General features: G+C 41.1%; 1 protein-coding gene across 3 annotated transcripts in view; it reads right to left on the bottom strand.

Annotated features, from left to right (window-relative positions):
• Window positions 1–9657: 9657 nt before the first annotated feature.
• Window positions 9658–24522, bottom strand: part of KIF6 (kinesin family member 6) — a 239282-nt gene continuing 224417 nt past the window's right edge. For all 3 annotated transcript variants that reach the window (XM_042444496.1, XM_042444501.1, XM_042444492.1), the window contains 3 exons: window positions 20370–20459; window positions 17281–17384; window positions 9658–12792 (listed from right to left, as the gene is read on the bottom strand). In XM_042444496.1, the coding sequence (XP_042300430.1) occupies window positions 12776–12792; window positions 17281–17384; window positions 20370–20459 (211 nt within the window). In that variant the 3' untranslated portion in view covers window positions 9658–12775. The remainder of the gene's footprint in view (window positions 12793–17280; window positions 17385–20369; window positions 20460–24522) is intronic.

Genomic DNA, 24522 nt, shown 5'->3' with positions numbered 1-24522 from the left:
GCCAACTGAGGTTTCTGAGCACTTTTCAAAGACAGACCCATGTAGAGTGCATTACAGTAATCCAAATGGGATGTAACCAAGACATGTACCACTGTGGTCAGATCTGATTTCTCTAGGAATTGGTGCAGTTTGGCACACTAGCTTTAACTGTGCAAAGGCACTCCTGGTCACCACTGTACCTGGGCCTCCAGGCTCAGAGCGAAATCCAGGAACCTGTGTTTTCAGGGGGAGTGTAACCCCATCTAACACAAGCGGAACCCCTATTCCAAGATCTTGCCTTTCATCTCTGTCTTGACTGGATTAAACTTCAGTTCGTTTGCTCTCACCCAGTCTATGACAGCTACCAGGCACTGGTTTAAGATAGGAACAGCTTCCTTGGAATTAGGTGGAAAGGATTAAGAGAGCTGGGTATCATCAGCATACTGATGACACCTGACTCCAAAATTTAAAACAACCTCTCCCAGAAGTTTCATGTAGATGTTAAATAGCATAAGGGAAAAGACTAAACCCCGAGGGACTCCACAGACCAAAGGCCAGGGAACTGAACAGGAATCCCTCAGCACTATTCTCTGAGAGTGCCCCTCCAGGAAAGAATGTAGCCAATGTAGAACAGTATCTCCAAGCCTCATCCCAGAGAAGTGGCTCAGAAGAATACCATAGTCAATGGTATCAGAAACCTGTGAGAGGTCCAGCAGAACCAACAGGGACACACTTCCCCTGTTTGGTAGCCTTCAGAGGTCGTCCACCAAGGTAATCAAAGTTGTTTCTGTCCCATAACTAGGTCTGAAAACAGACTGAAATGGATCAAGATAATCAGCCTCATCCAGGAACCCCTGGAGTTGAGAAGCCACCACACGGTCCAGTACCTTGACCAAAAATGGGTGTTGGAGACCGGCCTATAGTGATCTAGTATAGCAGGATCCAGGGAAGATTTTTTCAGAAGAGGTGGTAGGAAAGCCTGCTTCAGATGTGTTAGGACCCTCCCTTGGTGTAAAGAGATATTAATCACTTCCCTTATCCACTCAGCCAGTCCTCCTCTGGCCTGTTTAGTTAGCCATGAATGGCAAGGATCTAGTACACATGTGGTGGCTCTCATTTCTGCAAGGATCCTGTCCACATCTTCAGGCTGTACAAATTGATAAGTATCCATCATTACTAGGCAAGCAGAGGCCCAGGTTACGTCCACCAGAACTATATCAGCTCTGGCATCTAAATCAGAGTGAATTCAATTGATTTTATCTGCAAAATGGTGGGCAAATTCTTCACAACAAGCTTTTGAGTGGCTTACATTCTCCTCTGGACCAAATCATAACAGATCCCTGATGACTCGGAACAGCTCTGCTGAACAGTTTTGGAAAGAAACACATTTTTGCTGCTTTTATTGCCTCACCGTAAACCTTCAGATAGATTTTTGCCTGTTTTTGGCAATACTCAGTCTGAGCTTTCTGCCACTGTCACTCTGTTTCATTGCTGCCAACTCCCTGGAAAATCTAATTCCACTCCATGAAACGGGATGGTTAGGAGTGATCATGTCAACCATTGTGGCCATTTCCCCATTCCCGAAATCAGCCAGGGTCTTGATAGGATCACCTGCAAGGCAGCAGGAAACTCCCCAAGAGCTATCAGGAATCCATCTGGATCAATAAGCCTCCTGGGGCCGACCATCTTAATGGGCCCCCACTCCTATGGAGGTTCTCAGTCCCAGCAAGTCTAAACCTGACCTGGAATTGATCTATTAATAATAATGGAATAGTAGAAAGCTCCTCCATTCTTATATTACCATCAACACCCCCCCCTCCCAATACAGAAAATAAGGTCTAGAGTGTACTCAACAGTATGAATGGGGTCAGATACCACTTCAGACAGACCCATGGTTGTCATAGCGGACATGAAGTCCTAAGCCACTCCTGACAGGATAGCCTCATTGTGAATATGTCCCCAGCATCATAAGCCACAGAGACTCCCACACCATCTGTGACGTCACCTCAGGAAGCTTGGGAAGAGAGACTGTTGAGCGGTACACCAACAGAACCCCTAAGTTGCCCTGGCTTCCCATCTTAGGGTACCTAGTCAGGGGGATATCATCTTGATAGACCATTGCAACTTCACCACCCCACCTTCTCTGCACAGAGACTCCTGGCAGGCAAAGCTATGAGAGATTACCCCCTACCCCACCCCACAGCTTCATCCAACCAGATCTCTGTAATACATGTAAGTTGGCAAGTTTATCCAGAATCAAGGCCTGACTGGTAAACTGTCTTACCACTCATTGACCTGACACTAAGCAGCAGTTTTGACCTGGCAGGTTGATACTATGGCTATCCATATTATTTGGGATGACTGACAGTTTGGAGGTGACCAACAACCTATTGTGAACTCTACCCCCAGGATAGTGCACCCATTTCCCATTTCTTTATCTCCGGATACCCTGTATAACTTGAATGCTGCTCCCTGAGTAGAATTTCTTTCATACAAGCAGCAGAACAGACCCTTGACGTTGTGGCTCTCCCTAAAGAGGCAACCCTATTTGTGGAGTGGCGGACTCACTTCCACAATAGTCCCGCTTATGTTCCCCAGACCAGGGGTTAACCCAAGTCAGCTTGGGAATGTGCTGAAGACCACTGGCTGGGCCTCAGCCCTACAAAGAGACAACTCACACAGCAGTGGTGAAGGAGTCCTCAGATGAAAGAGGAGACGGCAAGTGGGATGAACTGTCGCTGACAAGCTCCCTTTCGTTCACTCCCAGATAGTCTTTGGGTCATCTCTCTCTCTGCAGGTGTGAGAGAGTGCCTTTTTGGACATTTTGGAGTGTTTCTTTTTTATTCCTGGGAGGGGCTGCACTTTACTCACCTGTGAGCGAGAGCATGTGGGAGACCCCACTTTCAGCCTGAGGGTTGAGTTCAGTTTTAGAAAGTTTGGGTGTATCTATATATCAGTGGCGAGGGAGGCCAAAGATGCAAGCATATTTAAGCCTAGAGCTCTCACTGCCAGGAAGGTGGCTTTAGAAGGACAGGTTGCTCACCTGTAACTGTGTTTCTTCGAGTGGTCATCTGCGAATTCACACAAATGGGTTATTTCTGCGTATGCGCAGCAAACTTGGAAATTTCTAGAATCTCAGGGCAGAATGCAATGTATCTTTCTGCAACTTTTTGGCGGTAACCACGCCCATCCGGTATATAAGGCCCCTGGTGGCCCGCTCCTCTCCAGTTCCGAATGAGCCGCAAAAAGCGCGGCAGCGAGCGTTGTTAATGAGCGAGACACTGAGGGGATGGATGGGTGGGTTTGTGTGAATTCGCAGATGACCACTCGAAGAAACACAGTTACAGGTGAACAACCTGTCCTTCTTCTTCGTGGTCTCTGCGAATCACACAAATGGGTTAGACTAGCAAGCTAAAGTCAACGGAGGAGGGAGTGTCCAAGCAAATTCAACTTTAATTACATGTAAACAACAACAAGAGAAACACAACAAGTGCTTGGAGCATTCAGTGCAACATGAGAACACCATTAGTGTAAACCAGAGAGTAACACTGCCCTCCCAAAGGCTGCATCCTGTCTAGCCCTGGCATCCAGCCTGTAATGTCTAACAAATGTCAAGGGCTGGGACCAAACAGCAGCCCTACAAATCTCCTCCAAAGGAACCCCCATCAAAAAGGCAGAGGATGCCGCTACCGCCCTAGTTGTATGAGCCCGAATCCGTTCAGGACAGGGTCTCCCCGAGAGTTTGTAGCATAAGTGAATGACATGCATTATCCATTTAGAGAACCTCTGAGGAGAAACAGGTAGCCCTTTTTTGGCCTCTGAGTAACAAACAAAGAGTCTATTGGTAGACCTCGAGCTCGAGGTTCTGTCCAGGTAAAAGGCTAATGCCCTCCTTACGTCCAAGGCATGAATCCGACGCTCCTCCTTAGAAGTTGGGTTCGGGGCAAGTGTAGGCAAAACAATGTCCTGGTTCATATGAAAGACTGATACCACCTTCGGTAGGAAAGATATATCTGTCCTAAGCACCACCTTGTCCTTATGAAACCGAAGGTATGGCTGGTCCACCCGCAAGGCACAAAGTTCTCCAGCCCGGCGAGCGGATGTGATAGCCACCAAGAAGGCCGTTTTCCAAGTTATCAGCCTCAAGTCCACAGTGGCCATTGGTTCAAAGGGTTTGAGTGCAAGTCGGGATAAGACCAAGTCTAGGCTCCATGCCGGGGTCGGTATGGAGCACGGAGGGTGCAAGTTGTTTAACCCCTTAAGGAACCGTTTTACAAGCGGATCCCTAAACAAAGATGGCCTGTTGACAAAAACATAGTGAGACGAAATGGCAGCCAAATAACCTTTGATGGAGCTTAGCGAGAGGCCTAAGCCCACCAAGGACATCAAGAACTCCAGGACCATCCGTGGAGTGACGCGCCGAGATTATCTGCTGGCCGTCCACGAGATGTACCTCATTTCGGATGGCTGACATGACCCTTTTCTTGTCGTCCGGGAGCTCATTGATGACCGGGTCCATCTTTTCTATAAGCAGCTGCGTAATTTGCGATCTTAATGTCCAACGCAGCTGAGGCATAAAACTTCTTTGCCAAGCCATCAATTTTTCTGCTCTTCTTATCCATAGGGGAAGAGGATGGTCGGGCAGTGAAGGAGGTCTGCGAGCCCTCTACGATGGCCGAGTTAGGCTTGGGGTGGTTGAATAGCCAAGTCGGCCCAGAGGGAGTGACCCTGTAGAGGTTCTCTATCTTCCTAGAGGTCGAGGCGATGGTGGCAGGAGTATCCCAAGACCTTCTAGCTATCGTCTCCAAAGAGGGAAGGAATGCCAAAGACGGGGGAGCGGGAGCACAGCCATGAATCCGACGCTCCACCGGATCGAGCGCATCATCCTCGGGATGGGCGACCTCCAGCTTGAGAGCATCAGCCATCCTGATGACTCTATCTGAGAAGGAGCGGACATCATCTGTTGGAGACAGGGCGTCCGGCTCGCCAAACAAAAGAGGCTGATCAGCGTCCAACTGGAATGATGGGGAAGCCGAGCGGGAGCGTGAGCCGGAGGGGGATCTGCTATCCCTGCGGCTCAGAGGAGACGGGTCTCTACTGGGAGAGCGGCGTCTGGTCAGCTCCTCAGCCCTGGAGTGGGCAGACCGGTGCTGTGGAGAGTGAAGCCTCACTCTGGTGGGACCCAGAATGTTGCGACGGAAATGATCAGCGTCCACTGGCAGAAGGTACTGGTCCGTATGGTGATCATAAAGCAAATTTGGGTAGGTGTCGAAGAGTGCCCGGTCATGTTGATTCCTGTCGAGAGGGGAACGGTCCCGACGGTCCCTATTCAGAGCCTCATCCGCCTCGGTTCCCAAGGCAGCTCTATCTCTCCTTTGTGGAGAAATCCTGTCTCTTCCGGAGCGGGATGGAGATCGGGAAGGACGCCTCTGTCTTTGCGGTGACAGAGGGACAACAGAGTCAGGGATTTCGCCCTCGGACTCAGAAGATTCCCCAAGGTTGACTACCTCCAAGTCCTTGTCCGGGATGGAGATATGAGCGGAGATGAGGACCCTTGGCTCCAATGGCAGCGGAGCCGAACCCGAGGTCAACTCTGGGATTGGGGTCACGACGGGCCTTGACTCCAGCGGGGGTACCGATATGGTGCTTGGAGGTCCCTTCCGTCTAGTTTTAGGTGGCGGAGAGGCTGACCTGGCTCGCCTAGAGTCCTGGTCATCCTTAGAGGGTTTAGAGGACTTTTGCTTGTCCGCATGGGTCCTCTTCGAGGACTTGTCCGGCTTGCTTTTTGGGGCCTCAGAAGTTGTTGGCTGAGTCGGCTTCTCCGCTGCGGAGGCCGCTGGCCGAAAGACCTTGTCATAGAAGGAAGCCTTTAGCTTCTGGTCTCGGTTTTTCAGCGCCTGGGCAGTCATGGCCTTACAATGCCTGCAAGCCCCTGGGATATGCCCTTCACCAAGACAGAGGACACATTTGTCGTGTCCGTCGGACATGGGTATTTTGACCCCGCACTTGGCGCACTGCTTGAAGGAAGCCATAGACACAAGGAATAGTCGTTACCGGTCCGAGTCAACACCAAGAAGAAGAGTCTGAAACAATGTCCGAATCGAAATCCTAAGAGTGGTCAAAGTCCAGTCCAAGTCCGATAGCTAATGGATTCAGTCCGAGTGGTCAGAGATTCTAATGAGAAGCTAACAAGCGAAGTTCCTCAAGCTGCTTAGTGCGGCAGAATGAAGGAACTGGAGAGGAGTGGGCCACCAGGGGCCTTATAATAATAATAATAATAATAAAATCTTTATTTCTATCCCGCCCTTCCAAGAAGATCAGGGCGGCTTACAACAGTGTGACATGCACACAATACAAAGTTAAAAACACATAACAACAATATACAACTAAAACAGCAATAAAAGCCCCATAGCCCGTCCTCATGGCCACGGAAGAGGAGGGAGGCCCGCAGGATCTTAATCGGGGAATATATATACCGGATGGGCGTGGTTACTGCCAAAAAGTTGCAGAAAGATATATTGTATTCTGCCCAGAGATTCTAGAAATTTCCAAGTTTGCTGCGCAAGCGCAGAAATAACCCATTTGTGTGATTCGCAGAGACCATGAAGAAGAAGAGTTATTTCACACCCGTAAAGCCCATTCAAAAGCGGAGAGGCCACTGAAAGAGGATGAATTGTGAAAGATGGTATGATCAGCCAAGGAAACCCAGAGAGTTGGAATTGACCTCAGGGCCTGAGGTTTCCCACCACTGAACTCTAGGATCTCTGGTAGCCCCTTACATACTAACCCACTATCCAAACATCTGGTTGCTTTAAACCATAACTGCTCTGGCTGATGGTAGTTGCAGTCCAATAATAACTGGAGGGCCACATGATTTCCATCCCTGCTTTAAAGCCAGAGCTTGGTAAAAATGCACTTTAAAGATTAACAGGTTGTATTTGGCACAAACTTTTCTGGACTGCAGCCCATTACATCCGATGCAGTCTTCTAGTGCTATTCTCCAGACCCAAGTGTTCATTATATTCATGAGTGTAGCAAAATGTGGCACATGAACATTTATGTCAGAACATACTTGCTAGTATTTAAATTATCAGAATGTTGTTGCAATAGACTTCCATTGCTATAGGACTATTAGGCTACCTCATTAGGGGATGTTTGCAATGAATCTCTACTGGACTCTTCATCAGTGGACACATTTGTCTTATCAAATTTGTCTTTGTTGGGCAGGAAGAAATGATAGAACTTTTGTTGAAGGATTCCATTTTTGTCTTGTCATGGGCAATGATGCATTCTTGCATGTCCTCTGGTCTTGCCTCTCCCCTTCAGTCTTGAGTTCTGGTTAAAGCCTCCTGATCTTGTTCTGTTCTTCTGATTAATGAGTTCATTCTATGGCTTCTGGCTCCCCTTATACAGTTGCCCATGCACCAACCTTGATATAACACTCTATGCTGGGCATTAATATAAAAGAGTACCAATGAGCACTGGAGGTCTGGTCTATATATATTTGACAAAGTATATGAATGTAAATAGATGTTCCCACAACCAGGTACTTCACATGCCATAATGCTGTCTTATTTTGTTAGCCACTGTGGGCGTCTCCAAATAGTGGGCCCTTTCACATTACAGAATTATAGCATTATGGTTCCACTTAACTGCTATGGCTGCATCCTATGGAATCCTGGGGTTTGTAGTTTAGGGAGGCATTACTGCTCTCTGGCAGAGAATTCTGAGCATCTCTCTCTAAACTGCAAATTCCAGGATTCCATAGGATGGAACCATGAGTGTTACAATACTATAACTATAGTACTGTAACTGTGTAGTGTGAAAAGGGCCCCAAAAGTCAGGATATAAATGAATTTAAATAGCAAAAATGAATGAACGGGGTAGTCATTGGGTCAATGATTTCAGTGGTAACCTCATTGCTGGGTTTTCATCTGCCATTGGAAGCAGTATCTTTCCCCGGATTTAGCAAGTTCTTGTTCAGGTTTGGATATCACATTACTGAAGGGTTTGTAAGTGAAACTAGTGACTGCTTGCTGATGTGGAAACAAACCCATTTGGTTAGGTGAAATGTAATGATTTCTAATGACTTTTGACAGGATTATTATCTCTAATGGCAGGAATAAACTATCATGTTAAAAGCATGTCAAAGTAGCTGACACCACAAATCAATTAATGGAAAATAAAATATACCACACTGATTCTGCCCCCCCTAAAAACAAGATGTGGATAACATATGTCCGGAGATGGTTTAATAATCAGGTTTCAGTAGAAAGAAAACAAGAAGAAATATTTATTTTGAAAGAATCAATTGACCGTGCAAGTCAGGAAAAGAGCTGGTTAGCAGAAAGGCCTAAGAGTTAAATTAGTTATGCAATTCTACATGTCTACCCAGAGGTCCAACTGATTTCAAGGGGATTTTAAGTAGGTAAATGCAAATAAGATTGAAGTGTGACTGACTGCAAACCCAAATTACTCATTTTTAATGCAGATATTTTACCTGCAAACCAGTGAGGACAATGTAACCTAAACTTTTGCTCTAATCCAGCCTTTCCTAACTTGGCATCTTCCAAATGTGTTGCACAAAATTTCCAACATGATTACTGATAGCTAAGGGATGGTAGGATTTGTAGTTCAAGATATCCAAGAGACAGTACTTTGGGGAAGGATTCACAAATCTGCAATGATTGCCCTATTTTTCATTGCTTTGGTTTTGTTGGCAGTAGAAGCTTCAAGTCAGGAAACAGCAAAAGTAGGCACTGCTTTACCCTGAAATAAATAACCATGAGTTAATCAAACCAGGAAGAAACTGACTGCATATCAAAATAGCTGACACCACAAATCTGTGTTGAATCCATTTTAAAATGTGTGTATGTCTGTGTGAATATGTAGGGCAATGTGCCTGAAGATTTCATCACTTTTTTGTGTGACATGTTTCTTCTTTTTCTACCCTTAAAGAACATTTAGGTTGTTTTCCAGAAGACAGCCTCTGCCCCGTGTGTGTGTGTGACAATTTTCCCACCCTGAGGATGGGCTTGCTTTTCTGACCATTTTTTCCTTTATCTTTATGTGAGGATTTTACAGATATAATTACAAATATGTTTACAATTTTTAAAAAGCTCTCAATATACCCTTCCCATGAATTTGTATATGACATTATGGTGTGTAGCTTATTTATTCATTTTGAAATACAGTTAGACCTTCCTATCCACACGGGGAGGAAGGTTTCCCACCCAGCAGATAAGAAAAACATAGGACCTCAAGACCCATTATGCCTCGGTGTATGGTACAGTCTGCTTCTTTGGTGGTTTTTAAGCAGAGACTGGATGGTCTTCTCTCAAGGGTGCTTTGATTGTGTCTTCCTGCATGGCAATGGGTTGGATTTGATGGCCCTTGAGATCTATTCCAACTCTGTGATCATATGATTTAAAATAGTATCTTCTACCACTATATATATATATATATATATATATATATATATATATATATAATGCTATAGCAGTGCAAATATGGATAGATTTTTTATAAATATATATTGGGTCCTTGGTATCCACTGGGGTTTGGTTCCAGGAAACCTCCCCCCCATGGATACCAAAATCTGTGGATGCGCAAGTCCCATTAAATACCATGTTATAGTAAAATGGGATGCCTTACATAAAATGGCAAAATCAAGGCTTGCTTATTGGAATTTATCTTTCTTTGAACATTTTAAAGCTGTGGATACTTGAATCTGTGGATAAAAAAATCCATAGATATGGAGGGCTATATATAGTTCTACAATGCAAATGCACCCTTGACCCAATGATTCTATAAAGTCCATCCATATTTGCATTGCTAGAGCATGATATATAAAATGCCTTCTATTTGCTTAAAGATAGATTAAGCATTGTTTCTTCAACAGTGTTTAATGATGGGATGAAGGTCACCAAAGACCTTCTAGGCACCCTACTTCATCTTGGCTATTGGAAGAACCATTTGAAAGACATATCCAGAAGATTTGCCATCTATAATACTGTGATTTTTAAAAATTGTCTTAATGAATTTATTTTGATTAGTTTGGGGTAGCTAACTCTATTTGCATGGATTCATTTATTCTTCTCCTTTTGCTCTCCCTCACTGATAAGAATCTTCAAGTGGGAGGAGTGGCTGTGGCTGCTAGTAATCATTGCTCATCTCAGCACTCCACATCTTCTCACTCGGGGCTTCTGTGCAAACAAAGCAGTTGGAGTCAGAGTAATTTGCTCTGGCTAGAAATAGTATTTACCATATTGACAAGTTTACATAGCCATTGGTTTGATATCATTGTTGCTGGTTAGTATTCAGCATGCATGAGAGACTATTTACCTAGAAAAACTTTTCCACTGAGGGATTAGGCAGGCTGAAATACAAAGATAAACCTAAGTGCAAAACTTGGTAACAGACTCATTTTTTCACTGCATGTGGAAATAATTTAAGTAATTTTTTTTAAAGTACATTAGAATTGCAATCCTGTGCACATTAACCTGGGAGTAAACCTTTTAAAACCCAGTGAGACTTAACTTTCCTGGGCCTATGTTTATCACTGAACATTTCAGATGAACTAAATTCTTTTGAAATCAGTGAACTTACTTCTTAGAAAATCCCTGTGTTTCAGGGTTGCCTGAAAAAACAATATGTGAATCCAATGAAAAAGTAGAGAACAAAGTATGTTGGTCTAGAATAATCTGAGAACCCCCTCCATTCCTTTTCCAACTGGTCAGAGCATTATAGAATTCAGAAACAGCATTTCTCTTAGTACAGAAGGGGAATGTGGTCAATAATAACAACTACATCAAATATGTAACCTTTGAAGTACAAACATGAGGCATATTAAAATCAACATAATATAATTCATTAGGAAATTATATTAACCTTGTCAGCAACAATTTAAATTGTCAAACTGAAGGTGACACTTGTTTACACAATGTTGGAACTTGAGGTGGGCCAGGAGATGAATTGCTGGTCTACCTCCTGATATAGCTGCTGATTCTGTTGACTGTTATCTGAGCATTGTGCCCCTGTGGAGACCAGCCACATGATGACCGTTCTCTCTAGAACAGGAGTGGCAATCATGTAGCCCTCCACATGATACTGGACTGTAACTCCCATCAGCCCTAGTCAACATAGCCATCTGGAGGGTCATGTGATTTTCTACAGTTGATTTTGAACTATGTACTGTAGCTACTTCCTCCAGAGTTGTTGATGATGAATAACTAGATAGCTACAAGCGTCACCGTTAATGTCAGCAGGAGGCTAATTGGAGGGACCAAGGGCTCAAGGTGAAAGATGCCATTGGTAATGGTTCCCAGTTTTTGCTTGACATGGTGACAGGCTGTATGGCCTTTTCTTCCTTCCCTTTTTTTTTGGGGGGGGATCACCATGGGCAGCAGTAGGGAGAGGTTTGCTCATATCTATTTTATGTTTTACAACTCAGAGTATATTTCCTTGTCAAATATTTGATTCTAATGATGTTTTGATCTCATCACCACTTTGGGTTTATATCCAAGCACCTGTTCAATATCATAATTAGAACATTTCCTACCAATATTATACTGTATCAAATTAGTTGAAATAATTTGAGAAAAGAAAAAAAGGACAATGTTATTTTTTTCCCTATTTTTCAAGCTTAATTTTAATTGGATGTGGAAAGGGATAATAAACCATATTTTACTACAGTTCAACAAATGGGTCATAGAGATAAATTCTATGAAATATATTTTCATTCCATTAATTTGGAAAGAATACCCATCATTCTATAAATCTATTACCCTGTTGCAAACATTGTTCACTGCCTTTGTATGTCAACTTCATCTTCTTGACCACATGCATAAAATATACTGTACAATGAATCGTTAAATGAAGGTGCTTCTGTCTTTTCCCAAAATTCAGACTGAGGATTTTACTGATATAAGTATGAAAAAAAATCAACATTATATTTTCTTTATACACTCATTAATTCTTAGTTTGTGATAGAAAGGCAGTCATTATTCAAACTGGGATTGTAAACAGAAGCTGATACTTGAGCACAGATGTTTGTGGACACTACATGATAACATGCTGTGCCCATGAACAGAAAGTACGTAGGCCCATCATCTCAAGGGCAACTATAGAAATTATATGTAGAAAAAGAATAACAGAATGGGGTGCACAGGTGCAGAATAATCAGGTAGTCAAAAACACCACCTAGCAGTTCATGGACTACAGTTTAACAGGCAACCTTGTTATTTTGTAAACACTATTATAATTCATTTTTAGAATTAAGATCAAATTTTCAGTTGTTCATTGGTGTTTTGCCTTTTTTTTTAAAGTCTACTAACATTAATTAACAATTCTAAATTAAATTATCTGAGACAAAAAATATTTGCAATTTTCCCACAGTGCTACTAAGCTGACACAAATGAAAACCAAGAAAAAGTCTAAATATACTGCTGCAAATTAGACAATTCTTTCATAAGATTCCAGAGAGTGAAAGAAACAACCCTGGTAAATAATTCTGTTTGTGTTACACATGGGAATATGACTTCAGCAGTGCTAAATAATTATGACATTTACAGACCACATAAAATGACCATCAAATTCCTACAACCACAAATTCAGGGTATTTGTCACATTATTTTGATTTCTCTGGTTCTCTGTTGTTACAAAGATGAAAATATTGGGTGATTGTCATTCCTTGGAGAAAACCCAGGCATTTTTTTTCTTCATGTGAATTCAGCTGCAGCTCAAACATCCATCTGAAAGTTGCACTGAATTGGCAACCTCCTGTTCAAAACAAAATTTACTTGTTTTCTGACCCTGAAAGAGAGAAAGAAAGTGTTTAAAGAAAAAGCAAAATGAATTAAGTGTCAGATGACTAGCAACCTTTCTTACAGGTTCAATACTGCAAGCAGCAGCTCAGTATCAAGAACAAGTGTTACTTCTTTCAGCAGAAAATTTAAGTTCTAGGCCATAAAAATTCTAATGACTTAGACCAAGCAGCACTCTTCCCAGAAGTTCTTTGGTTCCCAAAACTGAAACAAAAGCTGAAGCAGGAACTTCCCAAAAAAACTCTTCTGAGGAAATGAATGGGTTGATGAAGCCTCCACATATAAGGCTGATACTTCAGAGCTCTGGAATGTGATGACCAACTGATATCTGGTCTTCCTCAGAAGAATATCTCTGTCACCCAAAGAAATACCCTTGATACTACAGATTTTTTTCATTATTGAGAATAGAATGCAAGACACTAGACAACGAAGATAAAACCATAAATTAAAAACTCTCATAATATAATAATTGAACTGTAGAACCGCAGCAGAAAATAACACAGTACTGTTTTTTGTTGTTGTTGTGTGCCTTCAAATCGTTTCTGACTTATGGTGACCCTATCATGGGTTTTTCTTGGTAAGATTTGTTCAGAGGAGGTTTAGCATTGTCTTCCTGTGAAGCTGTCTTTCTGATTCTTTGGGGAATTGAAGAAAATGCAGTTTACTGTTTACTGTGCTGCTTAATTTGTATCACAAAAGAAAATATATAACAGCTCACTCAAAACTGCAGTTTGTCAGTAAATCCTCTACAGTGCAGCATATCAACATATTAAAATACAGGGGAAATGCTAACCACACAACAAATTACTTTATTGAAGTATGATTAGCATATGGTGACCACATGGCTGTATACTACTACCTATTTTAATTAAACTTTTGTTTGTATAGCTCAGAGCCTCAAATAGCAACCATCTGAGGCTTTATGCTAGTTAATTTCCACTTTGGCCCCCTTATGATGGGCATTTTCCAGTACATTATTTCCATTTCACTATGTCCCATGTTGTTCTGTTTTCTATTTATGAAACAGATGTTCCACTCTGCTGAACTGCATACCTTTCACTATTTCTCTTAATTAATAGAGTGTAGCATATCTAAGTTACTGATGTCACATAATCATTTTGTTAAAGTATTTAAGACCAATAGTATAGAATGGGAAGTTGAAGTCTCCACTCCAAACTGCTTCCTCACCACTACATGGATCCAGACCAGGGGATTACACCTTCAAGAGCCTCCAAGAATGAGGAACCTGCACGTGATCGTCTGATCCAAAATCGATACAAGGCCTTAAGTTAGTTCCAAACTTTGTCTAAATACAGTACATGGTCTACTTGCAGCTGCCCAAAGTTGTGCAACTTCCTTCCAACCATACCAATTTCAGTCATCCATGATATCTTCTGAGTTGTGTATCAGGAAAAAGATAGGACTGCATTCTGCCTTTTATACACTAAAAACAAATGCCTGGGCCTTAAGATTATTCACAGAATAAATGTTTTCCATCTTTTCCCCCCTTTCCACCTTGAAAATACTTTTCAGAAGGTGTGGAATCCCTACTGAACATGGTGGGATGTGCTGTGGGAATTCTGGTGGAGAGGGAGTCACTCAAACTGGGTTCTTCTCCTTCCAAGCAGCCAGTTTCCCATCTCCCATGCTGCAGAGGAAAAACTTTTCCTTATGATCCAAGTCTGTTATCTTCCATTTCCTTTCTGTCACATCCAGCTTTCATTCATCTTTCTACATGGAAGTGCTTTCTTTAGATGAACACTGTATGGTTGAAACACCCCCATAGGATCCACTTTAAGATCACACTACTTGATGTTTTCTCTAGCCACAGAGCAAACAGGTGAAATGGTCTCTGGATGATGAACAGATGTTACTGTTTAATGTCAGAAAAGGTCCAGGTAGATCAAACTTCTCTGTCCAGCCACCATCTGCCCAGATCATGCATCTCACTGAATGTGGCCTAGACGTAGCCCCATCAGAGTAGTGGGTCTTTTTGTATTGTTTTTGGTAAGGGCATGAGTACCCTTCATATGCTTTTTTTTCCTTTCTAACTTATTGATCAAGCTTTCTTGATATACTAATATTAGATGAGAATTTCAAGGTAAGGTGTGCTCTTATCACTAAGCTGTAGCCTTTAACCAGCTATAAATGAGATTGTTAAAAACCAAGAGAATCTCTGTTAAACTCATGGCCCTTATTCCATGATGGGAAATAACATACAGTTCAACATAATTATATCTTCAGAAGGAGCTTGACAATGAGTTTACTAAATTGAGACACATGACATCTCAAATCCTAAGTGTATAGAATATTTGCTTGGGATAGATGAAGGTGGCTAGTCTTGCAGCCTCTGTGTTTACACGGGACAATTATTGCTGATAACCAGAGATAGACTAAAGCTCTACTATGGGATAATGCTAACACCATCTGGCAGGTGCTGATAGCTTGCTGAGTAATGCTGTCATCAGCACTTGAGGGTGATGGAAAGCTATTGCTTCACTAATCACAGCTGCTTTCATGTGCTCTGTATAATTTGTTCCTGTCCCTACAGAAACACTGCTACAGAGAATCTCTCTCTCTTTCTCTCTCACTTAGATTAATAACTTCCTTGTTATCTTTAGGTGCCACTGTTGTCTATTTTATACTGAATGATTTCTACCAGCTGCAATTTTAGGGACCTTTCTAACAGAAAGAAATATAATATGTTTGTTGTCTAAGGGTTGATTCACACACAACCTGAGTCTCTGATGTATGAATGTGATGGTGTTTGGGAATCAGGCTCAGGCATCCTATACAAAGAATGCTGGAATGCAAAGAATTGGAGCCTATTTCTGCAAATGTCTAAATTCCACTCACAGAAATGTTGTACTCCTTTCCCACAAAGGATAGACAGCATATATGGGTTATAGTTATGTAAGCATTTACACCCATATAGATCAGTTCACATTAATGAACAAGCACAGGAGATGGGGGCAGGATCCTGTACCCAATTGTGTGTCTTTAATTTTGGTGATGGGATCATATGTGAACTAGTGAGGATTACCATGGGTGCTTCCAGATGGACAGTTCTGCAGAGTCAGAAGGCACTGTACAGCTATTGTATCATTCCTTTATTTTTTTCTGCTTTGTGGAAAGGGGGGAAAGATGGAAGGAAGTGTTGGAATACATGAGAGGGTTGCAAATGGAAGAGTATATCTGAGCTTGATATAAAGTTATGTGAATGAGACAGGGTAGTTCTATGATAAAACAGTCATCTGGAAGAACCTTAGGAGGAACACCAACAGATGGTGGAAATATACATAGAACTATACTCTAAGTATAGGTTAATTTTTACAAATTACACAATTTTCTTTTGATTGTCTAAAAACTAGGAGAATGCATCACTGCATTCTCAAGTCCTTGTGTGTTCAGATGAGGTGATTGTTGTTTTTAAAACCTGTCAAAGTCTTATATGAGGAAGAGAAAAATTTTAAAGAACAAAATAACTGCCTAATGCTCAAAAATGATATGTTGATCATGTATCTGATAAATGGAAAGGCTGTCTATTGGAGGTTCCCCAAGGCTGAGAGCAAGACTATTTTTACTGAGATCTCAGGCCCATGTGCTTATGTATAATCTTTAACATATGCAAATGGTCAATGTAACATCATTTTATTTTTCACTAAATAGCTCCATCCCCTGAAATGGAAGGTCCTTATGAGTCCAAATGACTAGAGCTAAGCATGTTAGCAGGGAGCAATTATACAAACCATCATCCTTAAACCTGTTCTTCATGTTCCTCACTATGTACATTAGCTGCCTGGCCTCTATATTTGCCTCACGTATTAATATTTTAGTCATTTCCCGTTTATTGTCCAGCAGGTGCTAAGTGCTGGTTTTCTCACAGAGAAAGAGCTGATATTTTGCATATCTGTTAAGTAGAAATCCTGAGACTGAAGGCTCCAGTGGAATAGTTTTCTGCCTCCAACACCATGTTTGTGGATATCTCTGCCCACAAAGGTAACATGGGTCTACTGCATCAGTTCCTCCTGGAGTGTCTGAACAATAATGGTGTTGAAGAGAAGATGCTGGAAAAGGTATCTGTTCCTCTGGCATGCACTTTCCAATCCCTTTGATGTTGGGGGCCTAGACAAAAGTTTCTGCTGACAAATTTTGGCAGAGTGGACAATGACTGGAAACAAGGGGACACTGGCCCTTCATATCCTAACTACATCACCATAGTATTTAATAGGAATGTATGGCTGACAGACTTCAAACAATCAGTATTTACAGTTAAGGACTCCTGATTTGTGCAATGATAAATACAGATGCTATTTTAACATGGAGTAATATGAAAACATTCTATATTTGGCCAGGTTAATGTAATGCAGAGCTCTGACTCCTTGCTATAAATCTGGGTGAGACCATATATTAACTCTACATTTTAAATGCTTTAACATGTACAATTTAGCAATGTGGTGCATTTAACACTGCCTACCTTTCTTCTGCAGATTTCTTCTGGCTCTAATGAAAGCCAGAATGTCAGCATCAGTTTGACGGTCTCCTGTGAATGGGATGGATGAATGTGGACCTGGAGAAATCCTGCAATGATCAAGTATATTCAGGCTTTCAGATGAGTTATCTGCTACTTTGATTTCATTCTTTCATGAAGGGCTGTATGTTGAAATTTCCATCCCCTGAATAGTACCCTGAATTACCCACTAGGTGAAGTGCCACATAACCTCTATTTCAGCTAGGTTTATGAAGGGCTTTTGGACAAACTCCACTGAAATGCATGGAGATTACAAACCAGAAGTGCTTGGTGGACTACACTCTGTGCTCGCAGGAATCAGCATAATTTCAGGAAAACTACACATGAAATTTATAGGTTGTTATTTATTTTAAAATGAACATAACATCACTTCAGTTACTTAAAAATATCCCAAGGAAAAAATCAATTTGCTAGTCACTGAGGGCAGATATTTGAGAAAGTGCAATTTCCTAGCAGTAGTTTATTTATGTACAGTATTTATATTTACAAGATGTATGTACAGTCATTTGGAAAAGCTTCCACTGGATTCTATGATTGCATTAACATGGAGAATACAATTTAGATTGCTTGAAGCAAAGGAATAACCACCACATGCTCGCTGTAAAAAAACCAACTGATAGTCTTGGGAGTGTGAGAATCTCCTGCAAACACAATTTCACTGAAGTAGTATTCAAAGAAACAGAAATTAATTTTTCCAGTCTCAAAGATGCTACATGATTTTTTAATAATGGCTTCATTGACTTTTTCTGAATTCCACCTCAATTTCTTCCTATACCTGTTTTGTGCAGGCCTGCAATATTTTTTTGCAAATTTTCCCCATTGACATGTTTCTTTGCATTTCCCCTCAAATATGAACATTTTAGCTGTCTGATCTGAACATTGTTGTCATGGAGGGGGGGACCTGTAACACTTGCAAATTTGCAAATACTCAAGGTGAGCTACACATTTCCTTACACCAACTCTCAGATGTGAAAAATGTTACTTTGAGGATATAGAATCCATTAAAATTTATTTCTATCCTTGGCTTTGGACAACACCTGTCACAGCACTGTTACAAGGAAGAGTTGCAAAGCATATTGCACATGAATGCCTCAAGGTAAAGAAGCTGTATGTACTCATGGATAGCAACTGCCTGTGCATCAGGACTTTTCTTTGATTTTTCCCCCCAGCACAGCAATTATTGTTATTATTATTATTATTATTATTATTATTAAGCTTACAATCTTTTAATTAGACGGTTCCCTGCCCTCAGGCTTACAATCTAAGAAGAAACGACACAAAAGGGGAAGGGAGTGAAGGATGGAGCCAGATGCTTTCTGGGAAGAGCTCAGTTCCTTTGGGGAAGCCTGATGGGATTGGCCCACCCCTCTCTCCCTCAGAAGCCAGGATGGAGCCAGATGCCTTCTGGGAACACTTAGGTGTTGCAGTAAAAATAACCAATTCCTCAAATGGCCACCCAAATAAACCCATTTTAATTTGGTATCTAAAGGACAGCAAAAAAGATGTCATGTAAATCATAGAATCATAAAATCATAGAGTTGGAAGAGACCAAAGGGCCACCCAGTCCAACCCTCTGCCATGCAGGAAATCTCAATCAAAGCATCCCCAACAAATGGCCATCCAGCCTCTGTTCAAAGACTTCCAGGGAAGGAGACTCCACCACTCTCCGAGGGAGTGTGTTCCACTGTCAAACAGCTCTTACTGTCAGGACGTTCCTCCTAATGTTGCAGTGGAATCTCTTTTTCTGTAGCTTGCATCCATGGTTCCATGTTCTAGTCTCTGGAGCAGCAGAAAACAAGCTAGCTCCCTCCTCAATATGACATCCCTTCAAGTATTTAAACAGGGCTATCATATCACCTCTTAACCTTCTCTTCTCCAGGCTAAACATCACCAGCTCCCTAAGCCAATCCTCATAGGGCATAGTTTCCAAACTCTTCACCATTTTAGTCGCCTAAATGGTCCTAGGGAGGTCATTCTACAATTAGGTATTTTCAACAGAGAAGGCCCTACCTCTGGGCACCATCCATCTGATCTCTGAGATGCTAACCTTCTGGAAACAGAAAGCAAGTTCATATATTTTATTTCTTGCTTGGCTCTTTTTTTCCTTTTCAAAGAATATATAAGTAGAAAAGTTTCAGGGTTCACATAGTGTATTCATCAGTGTCCATGCTGTTTGGAGTTGGTGGGAAATCTGAGTGAGAATACCATGGAAAAAAAACTGAGAATATCTTCCACTGAAGGACTCTACTGAAAATGCAAATCTCTGGGTGACTGGAAAGCATTCTGAGATTCTCTGCTCAGAACTTTAGGGTTGCTCCCAAACTGAAGGTTATGACCACTAAAACACATGGACAGACAGAAAAATGCTGAGAGAAGATGGAGCAAGCTGACACATTAAATACAGCCCTTTTCATTAATTAGACTCCTCAGGTTTAAAGAAGTTGTATTAATTTCATTGATCTAGTATTACGGCTGTAGATAATGGCCTCATGCCCAAGAGCTTTGGGTATTAAATGGAAACTGAAGAGATAAACTAGGAACATTCAACTGAAAGCACACTACTGTTGTTAACTGCCATCAAGATGACTTCAACTTATGGCAGCCTTATGAATGACAGACCTCCAAGTCACCCTGTTATCAACAGCCCTGCTCAAGTCCTGCAAATTCAGGGCTGGGGCTTCCTTGATTGAGTCTATCTACGTGAAAAGTGACCTTCCTCTTTTCTACAGCCTTCTAACTTACCAAGCATCATTGTCTTTTCAAATGAGTCACATCTTTTCATGTATGCACATAGGTTCCTCCAAATGATAAGGATTCTCAGTCACTGAATGTATGTATGCACTGCTTCACACATTCTGCTCAACATGCTGAAGAGTTTAGAACCAGTAGTGAATGGCATGAACTGCAGTTGTGGAAACAGGGTCACCATATCCAGAAATGCTCTCCTCTTCAAAAAAAAATTCAGACACAAGGAACTAATTTCTAATAAAGGCTTAACTGTATTTACTGAATCCTAAAAATAATTTATTTTATACCTTGATGTAGAAGATGAGTTGCTGAGTCTGCTTATACTGCCTTTTATAGAAGACTCTTCATTGAAGCTGGCTCTGCTGTTATTTGGAACTCTGGAGGAGAAGAAGAAGATCTGTTTCATTTCAGACAGCTACAACCTCTAGCTTCAAACTGTATTGACTCTGTTAGAAAAGTCTGTCTCTTGGTGAGTGAAGGCAGTACTCCAGTCTTTAACACATGGAAACATTTAAATTAACTAATATCCAGATGATTTCTACATCATGAATGTTAAAATTAGTACTGATAATTTTTAATATGAATTGGCTTTACAGTGGGCCCTAGCTATCTGTGGGGGATCCATTCTGGATCCCCCCACGGATGGTAAAAGACACAGGACCTCAAGTCCTCTTCTTTGCAATGGGCGTGCGCCACTGCATGTGAGCACACCCATTGCAAAAGCCAGGGCTTGCCATCCATGGAAGCTAAAATCTGTGGATGGCAAGCCTGCACTTGGCACAGGCACACCATATGTTATGTGTTTAATTTGTTGTTGTTTTCCCCCTCTCCATAGGAAGAGACAGGAAATAAATAAGTATAATAGAATGATGTTATGTCTTTAACAAACCAGGTAAGCCAGAGATGCAAATTCCTAGGCTTCACACTAAGCATGTCAAGTTTCAGGTGTCTAGGTTTTATGTTCTTGAATTTAATTAATTAATTAATTAATTAATTAATTAATTAATATTTCACCTTTCTTCTGATATAGAGACTGAAGGTGGCTAACGACAAATATAAAACATTGCAAGTTAAAAAATACTGTAGTATAAAAGCATTAAAATGCAGATTTGTTGTTGTTGTGTATCTTCAAGTTGTTTCCAACTTAGGGCGACTTTGTACATGTATATATGTATGTATGACTGTGTATGTATGTATATATGTATCATTGGGTTTTCTTGGCATGTTTCTTCAAAGGGGGTTTGCCAATGCTATCCTCTGAGGCTGAAAGAGTGTGACTTGCCCATGGGTTTCCATGACTGAGCAGTGATTCCAGCCCTGCTCCCCAGGGTCATAGTCCAGTTCTGAAACTAATACAACACACTTGCTCTCACAAAAGTTAAAAACTATTGATTTTAAAAAGTTAAAAACATTGCACATTAAAAATAAAAATGTATTAAAAACTCTATACTGTGGCAGTGACAGATGAGCATTATCTGTTTTCAAATTTTCTCTCAGACACCAATGTTCTTCCTTCTTTCTCACTCTTCCTATTTTTCTCCTTCACTCTTTAGTTTGCTTTTTCTTACCAAAAGATAGTTTGGACATGCTGATTTAGAAGAATGTCATATCATTTCATAGAAAATAGTGTTCATATTACACTGGTATTTCTGAAATCATTATATGACTGGGAATTGTACTGTTTCTGCAGTGCTATACCCAGGTGACCAGAAACATATATTTGCCTGAGGGACATTAGAACAATGGATAACCCACTGGGTAGCCAACAAAAATCAATAAACATTCACAGTTCTGTTAGCAAGTTATAATTTTGGTAATATGAGCATTCTATGATTTTATAGTGTAATCGCATCTCCAGAGTAAAGGTATAATTTGCCTACATGAGTTTTAAAATCATTTTAACCTGAAAATATATACAGCAATTGTGATCCTAACCCTGTATTTTTTTATGACATGAACTCTTTGCTATGACATGAACCTACTTCTAACGACATGCAATAAGTACTATTGAGAAAAATAAAAACAGTGATTGCACATAATTGTACATTGGTAGGTGAACACATAACAAACACAACCAGCATTTTCCATCTTGGTTATCAGTCATATGAAATCTTTAGGGCTGAAGAGTTAGTTTTCCTTAATGCACTTTGATTATCACCTCATTTTAGCTAGAAAAATTGCACACACAATTCCATATAAATGCTAATTGCTGGATCACTAATGGATGCATACTGGTGAATTTAAATGTTCATCCTTATCCCCATTCAACAATGAAATAGATTTTTTTAAAGAATTCTGACTGTCTAGAAATGAGTACAGACAAGAGGAATTTTGACTAACACATACAGTGTTTTCAGATGAAGCTGTGTTAGTCTGGAAAAATCAGTAAGCAAAAGGATCTTGTAGCATCCTTGAGACTAACTGAAAGAAATAAGTTTGTAGCATGAGCTTTCGTAGGCTTCAGTCTGCTTCTTCAGATCTATGGGGTCCTTTGTCCCGTAACTTAAAACTGAACTTGTCACCTCATTTCCACACCCACAAAGTTTTACATTTCTATGGACATTCTCATGCTCAGTCTGGTTATATAGGTTTACTAGGGCTGTCCATGAACTCTCCACCCCACCTCATGCATCTAAGGAAGTAGATTCATGTCTACAAAAGCTCATGCTACCGATTTCTCTCTTTCAGTTAGTCTCAAAGACGATAAAAGATCCTTTTGCATATATTATTCTTGTACTAATAATTTCAGCGATGAAAAGAGAGGGTTGAAGTTATGGAGATAAAATTATCTCCATTGCATATTTAGAGTATACTTAATTTCCAAAGAATCTATATCTCTGAAATAAATAATTAACAACATATGCAGTATTAAAGTGCATAAAATGCAAATATAAGCCACAAGCATAAGCCTGTTTAAAAGAAAGGTTTTAGCCCAGTTTTTTCAAAATCTGTAAATCAGGATTCTTCTAAAGGTGTATAGTGACAGACCTCTGACAAGTTCTTTGGTTCTACAGATATGAAACAATAGTATACACTTTAGAACTATGTTACAATTGATTGCAATTCTCGAACATCTGGACTGACAGATGATTCTTTGTGTCATTATTTCAAGCATTCTGTTGGAGTCTTATAATTGTAATGTATCTTGAGTCAAAGTTTAACCACTAGATGGCAAGCTTGGGATGTTTCTGCTTTTTAAAATCTCTAAATTAATTCACTTTGGTTTCTAGATATAGTTCTGGCAAAAAATGTTTGAAGAGAGGAATGGAAAATAGAATTATTTAATAGTGTCACAACAGCAAAGAAAACATCTCTGGAACACATTCTGTGAGTCTACCTAGCTGAAAATGCAGAAATAAGGCAAAGTCCCTCGACCCTGTCGTGTAGGGTTGAACAACTTTCTCAGGTTCATGGGCTATGTGTGCTTTCTACTGAACCTGGGGATTAATCCCTATCTAAATTTTTAAATGTTTACCCTGGCACATTCTACAATGGTAAGTTTACTACATGAGGTGCTTGGCCTGATCCAAGAGAAGCCATTTTTCCAAACAGCAAGTGATACAAGTAATTACCTATTCTGGAAAAAAGGTCTCCTTAAACTAAAAGACTGTTCAATTCAACATCATGTTCAGTTCAACATAAGGTTGGAGTCCTGGTGATACAGTGGTTAAATGCTGGTACTGCAGCCACAATTCATAAGTTCAAACTTGCAGGGCTCCAGTTTGACTCGGCCTTCCATTCTTTGGTAGGTCGATAAAATGAGTACCCAGCTTGTTGGGGGCAATTGGCTAACACATTGTAAACTGCTTAGAAAATGCTTAGTCCACTATGAAGCAGTATAGAAATGTACAGTGCTATTGTTAAAGTGCTAAGAGAAGTTGGGCAGGACAGACAAGCACTTTGTGCACTCACATGCCATGGTGATGCCTTCATGCTAGGGCTGAACTAGAGCAGAGTGTGCACACGCTCTGAGCCCTAGTTCTGCCGCCTGGGCACCATCTTGGTGCAAACCCGTCCACATGGGGCATGCCATAATGACATCCCTTGGGTGCAGTGCCCAAACGGCACTATGCACAAGAGGCATCATCATGTCACTTGAGTGCATCAATGGCAACCCTTTGGGGATGCAAAAAGAACCCACCAGGAAGCGGGTTCTTTTCGTCCTTCCTGAGGCTGCGTTGTCTGGTTGCATCTTTCTGGGGCAAAAATGGGTGGCATGGAGCCAGAGGTGGCAGTGGGAAATTGTTGTAGAATCTGTGCAATACCAGTATTCGTCTGTACCTGTGGAGTGAAGGCAGAACAGTGGATACAGGCGGAGACCATGTGAGCTTCACAAAGACAACTTAAGCACTTTGACTGTCCATCCTGGCTGGGAAGTTTGGTACCACAAGAGACATACTCCTTAAATGATGCCAGGGAGAAGACTAAGCCCTGAGGGTA

Source organism: Sceloporus undulatus, chromosome 1, assembly GCF_019175285.1.
Source record: "Sceloporus undulatus isolate JIND9_A2432 ecotype Alabama chromosome 1, SceUnd_v1.1, whole genome shotgun sequence".
In the NCBI taxonomy this organism is placed as follows: domain Eukaryota; kingdom Metazoa; phylum Chordata; class Lepidosauria; order Squamata; family Phrynosomatidae; genus Sceloporus; species Sceloporus undulatus.
The sequence above is the reverse complement of the archived record's forward strand: the minus strand, read 5'-3'. Positions and strand labels throughout refer to the sequence as shown.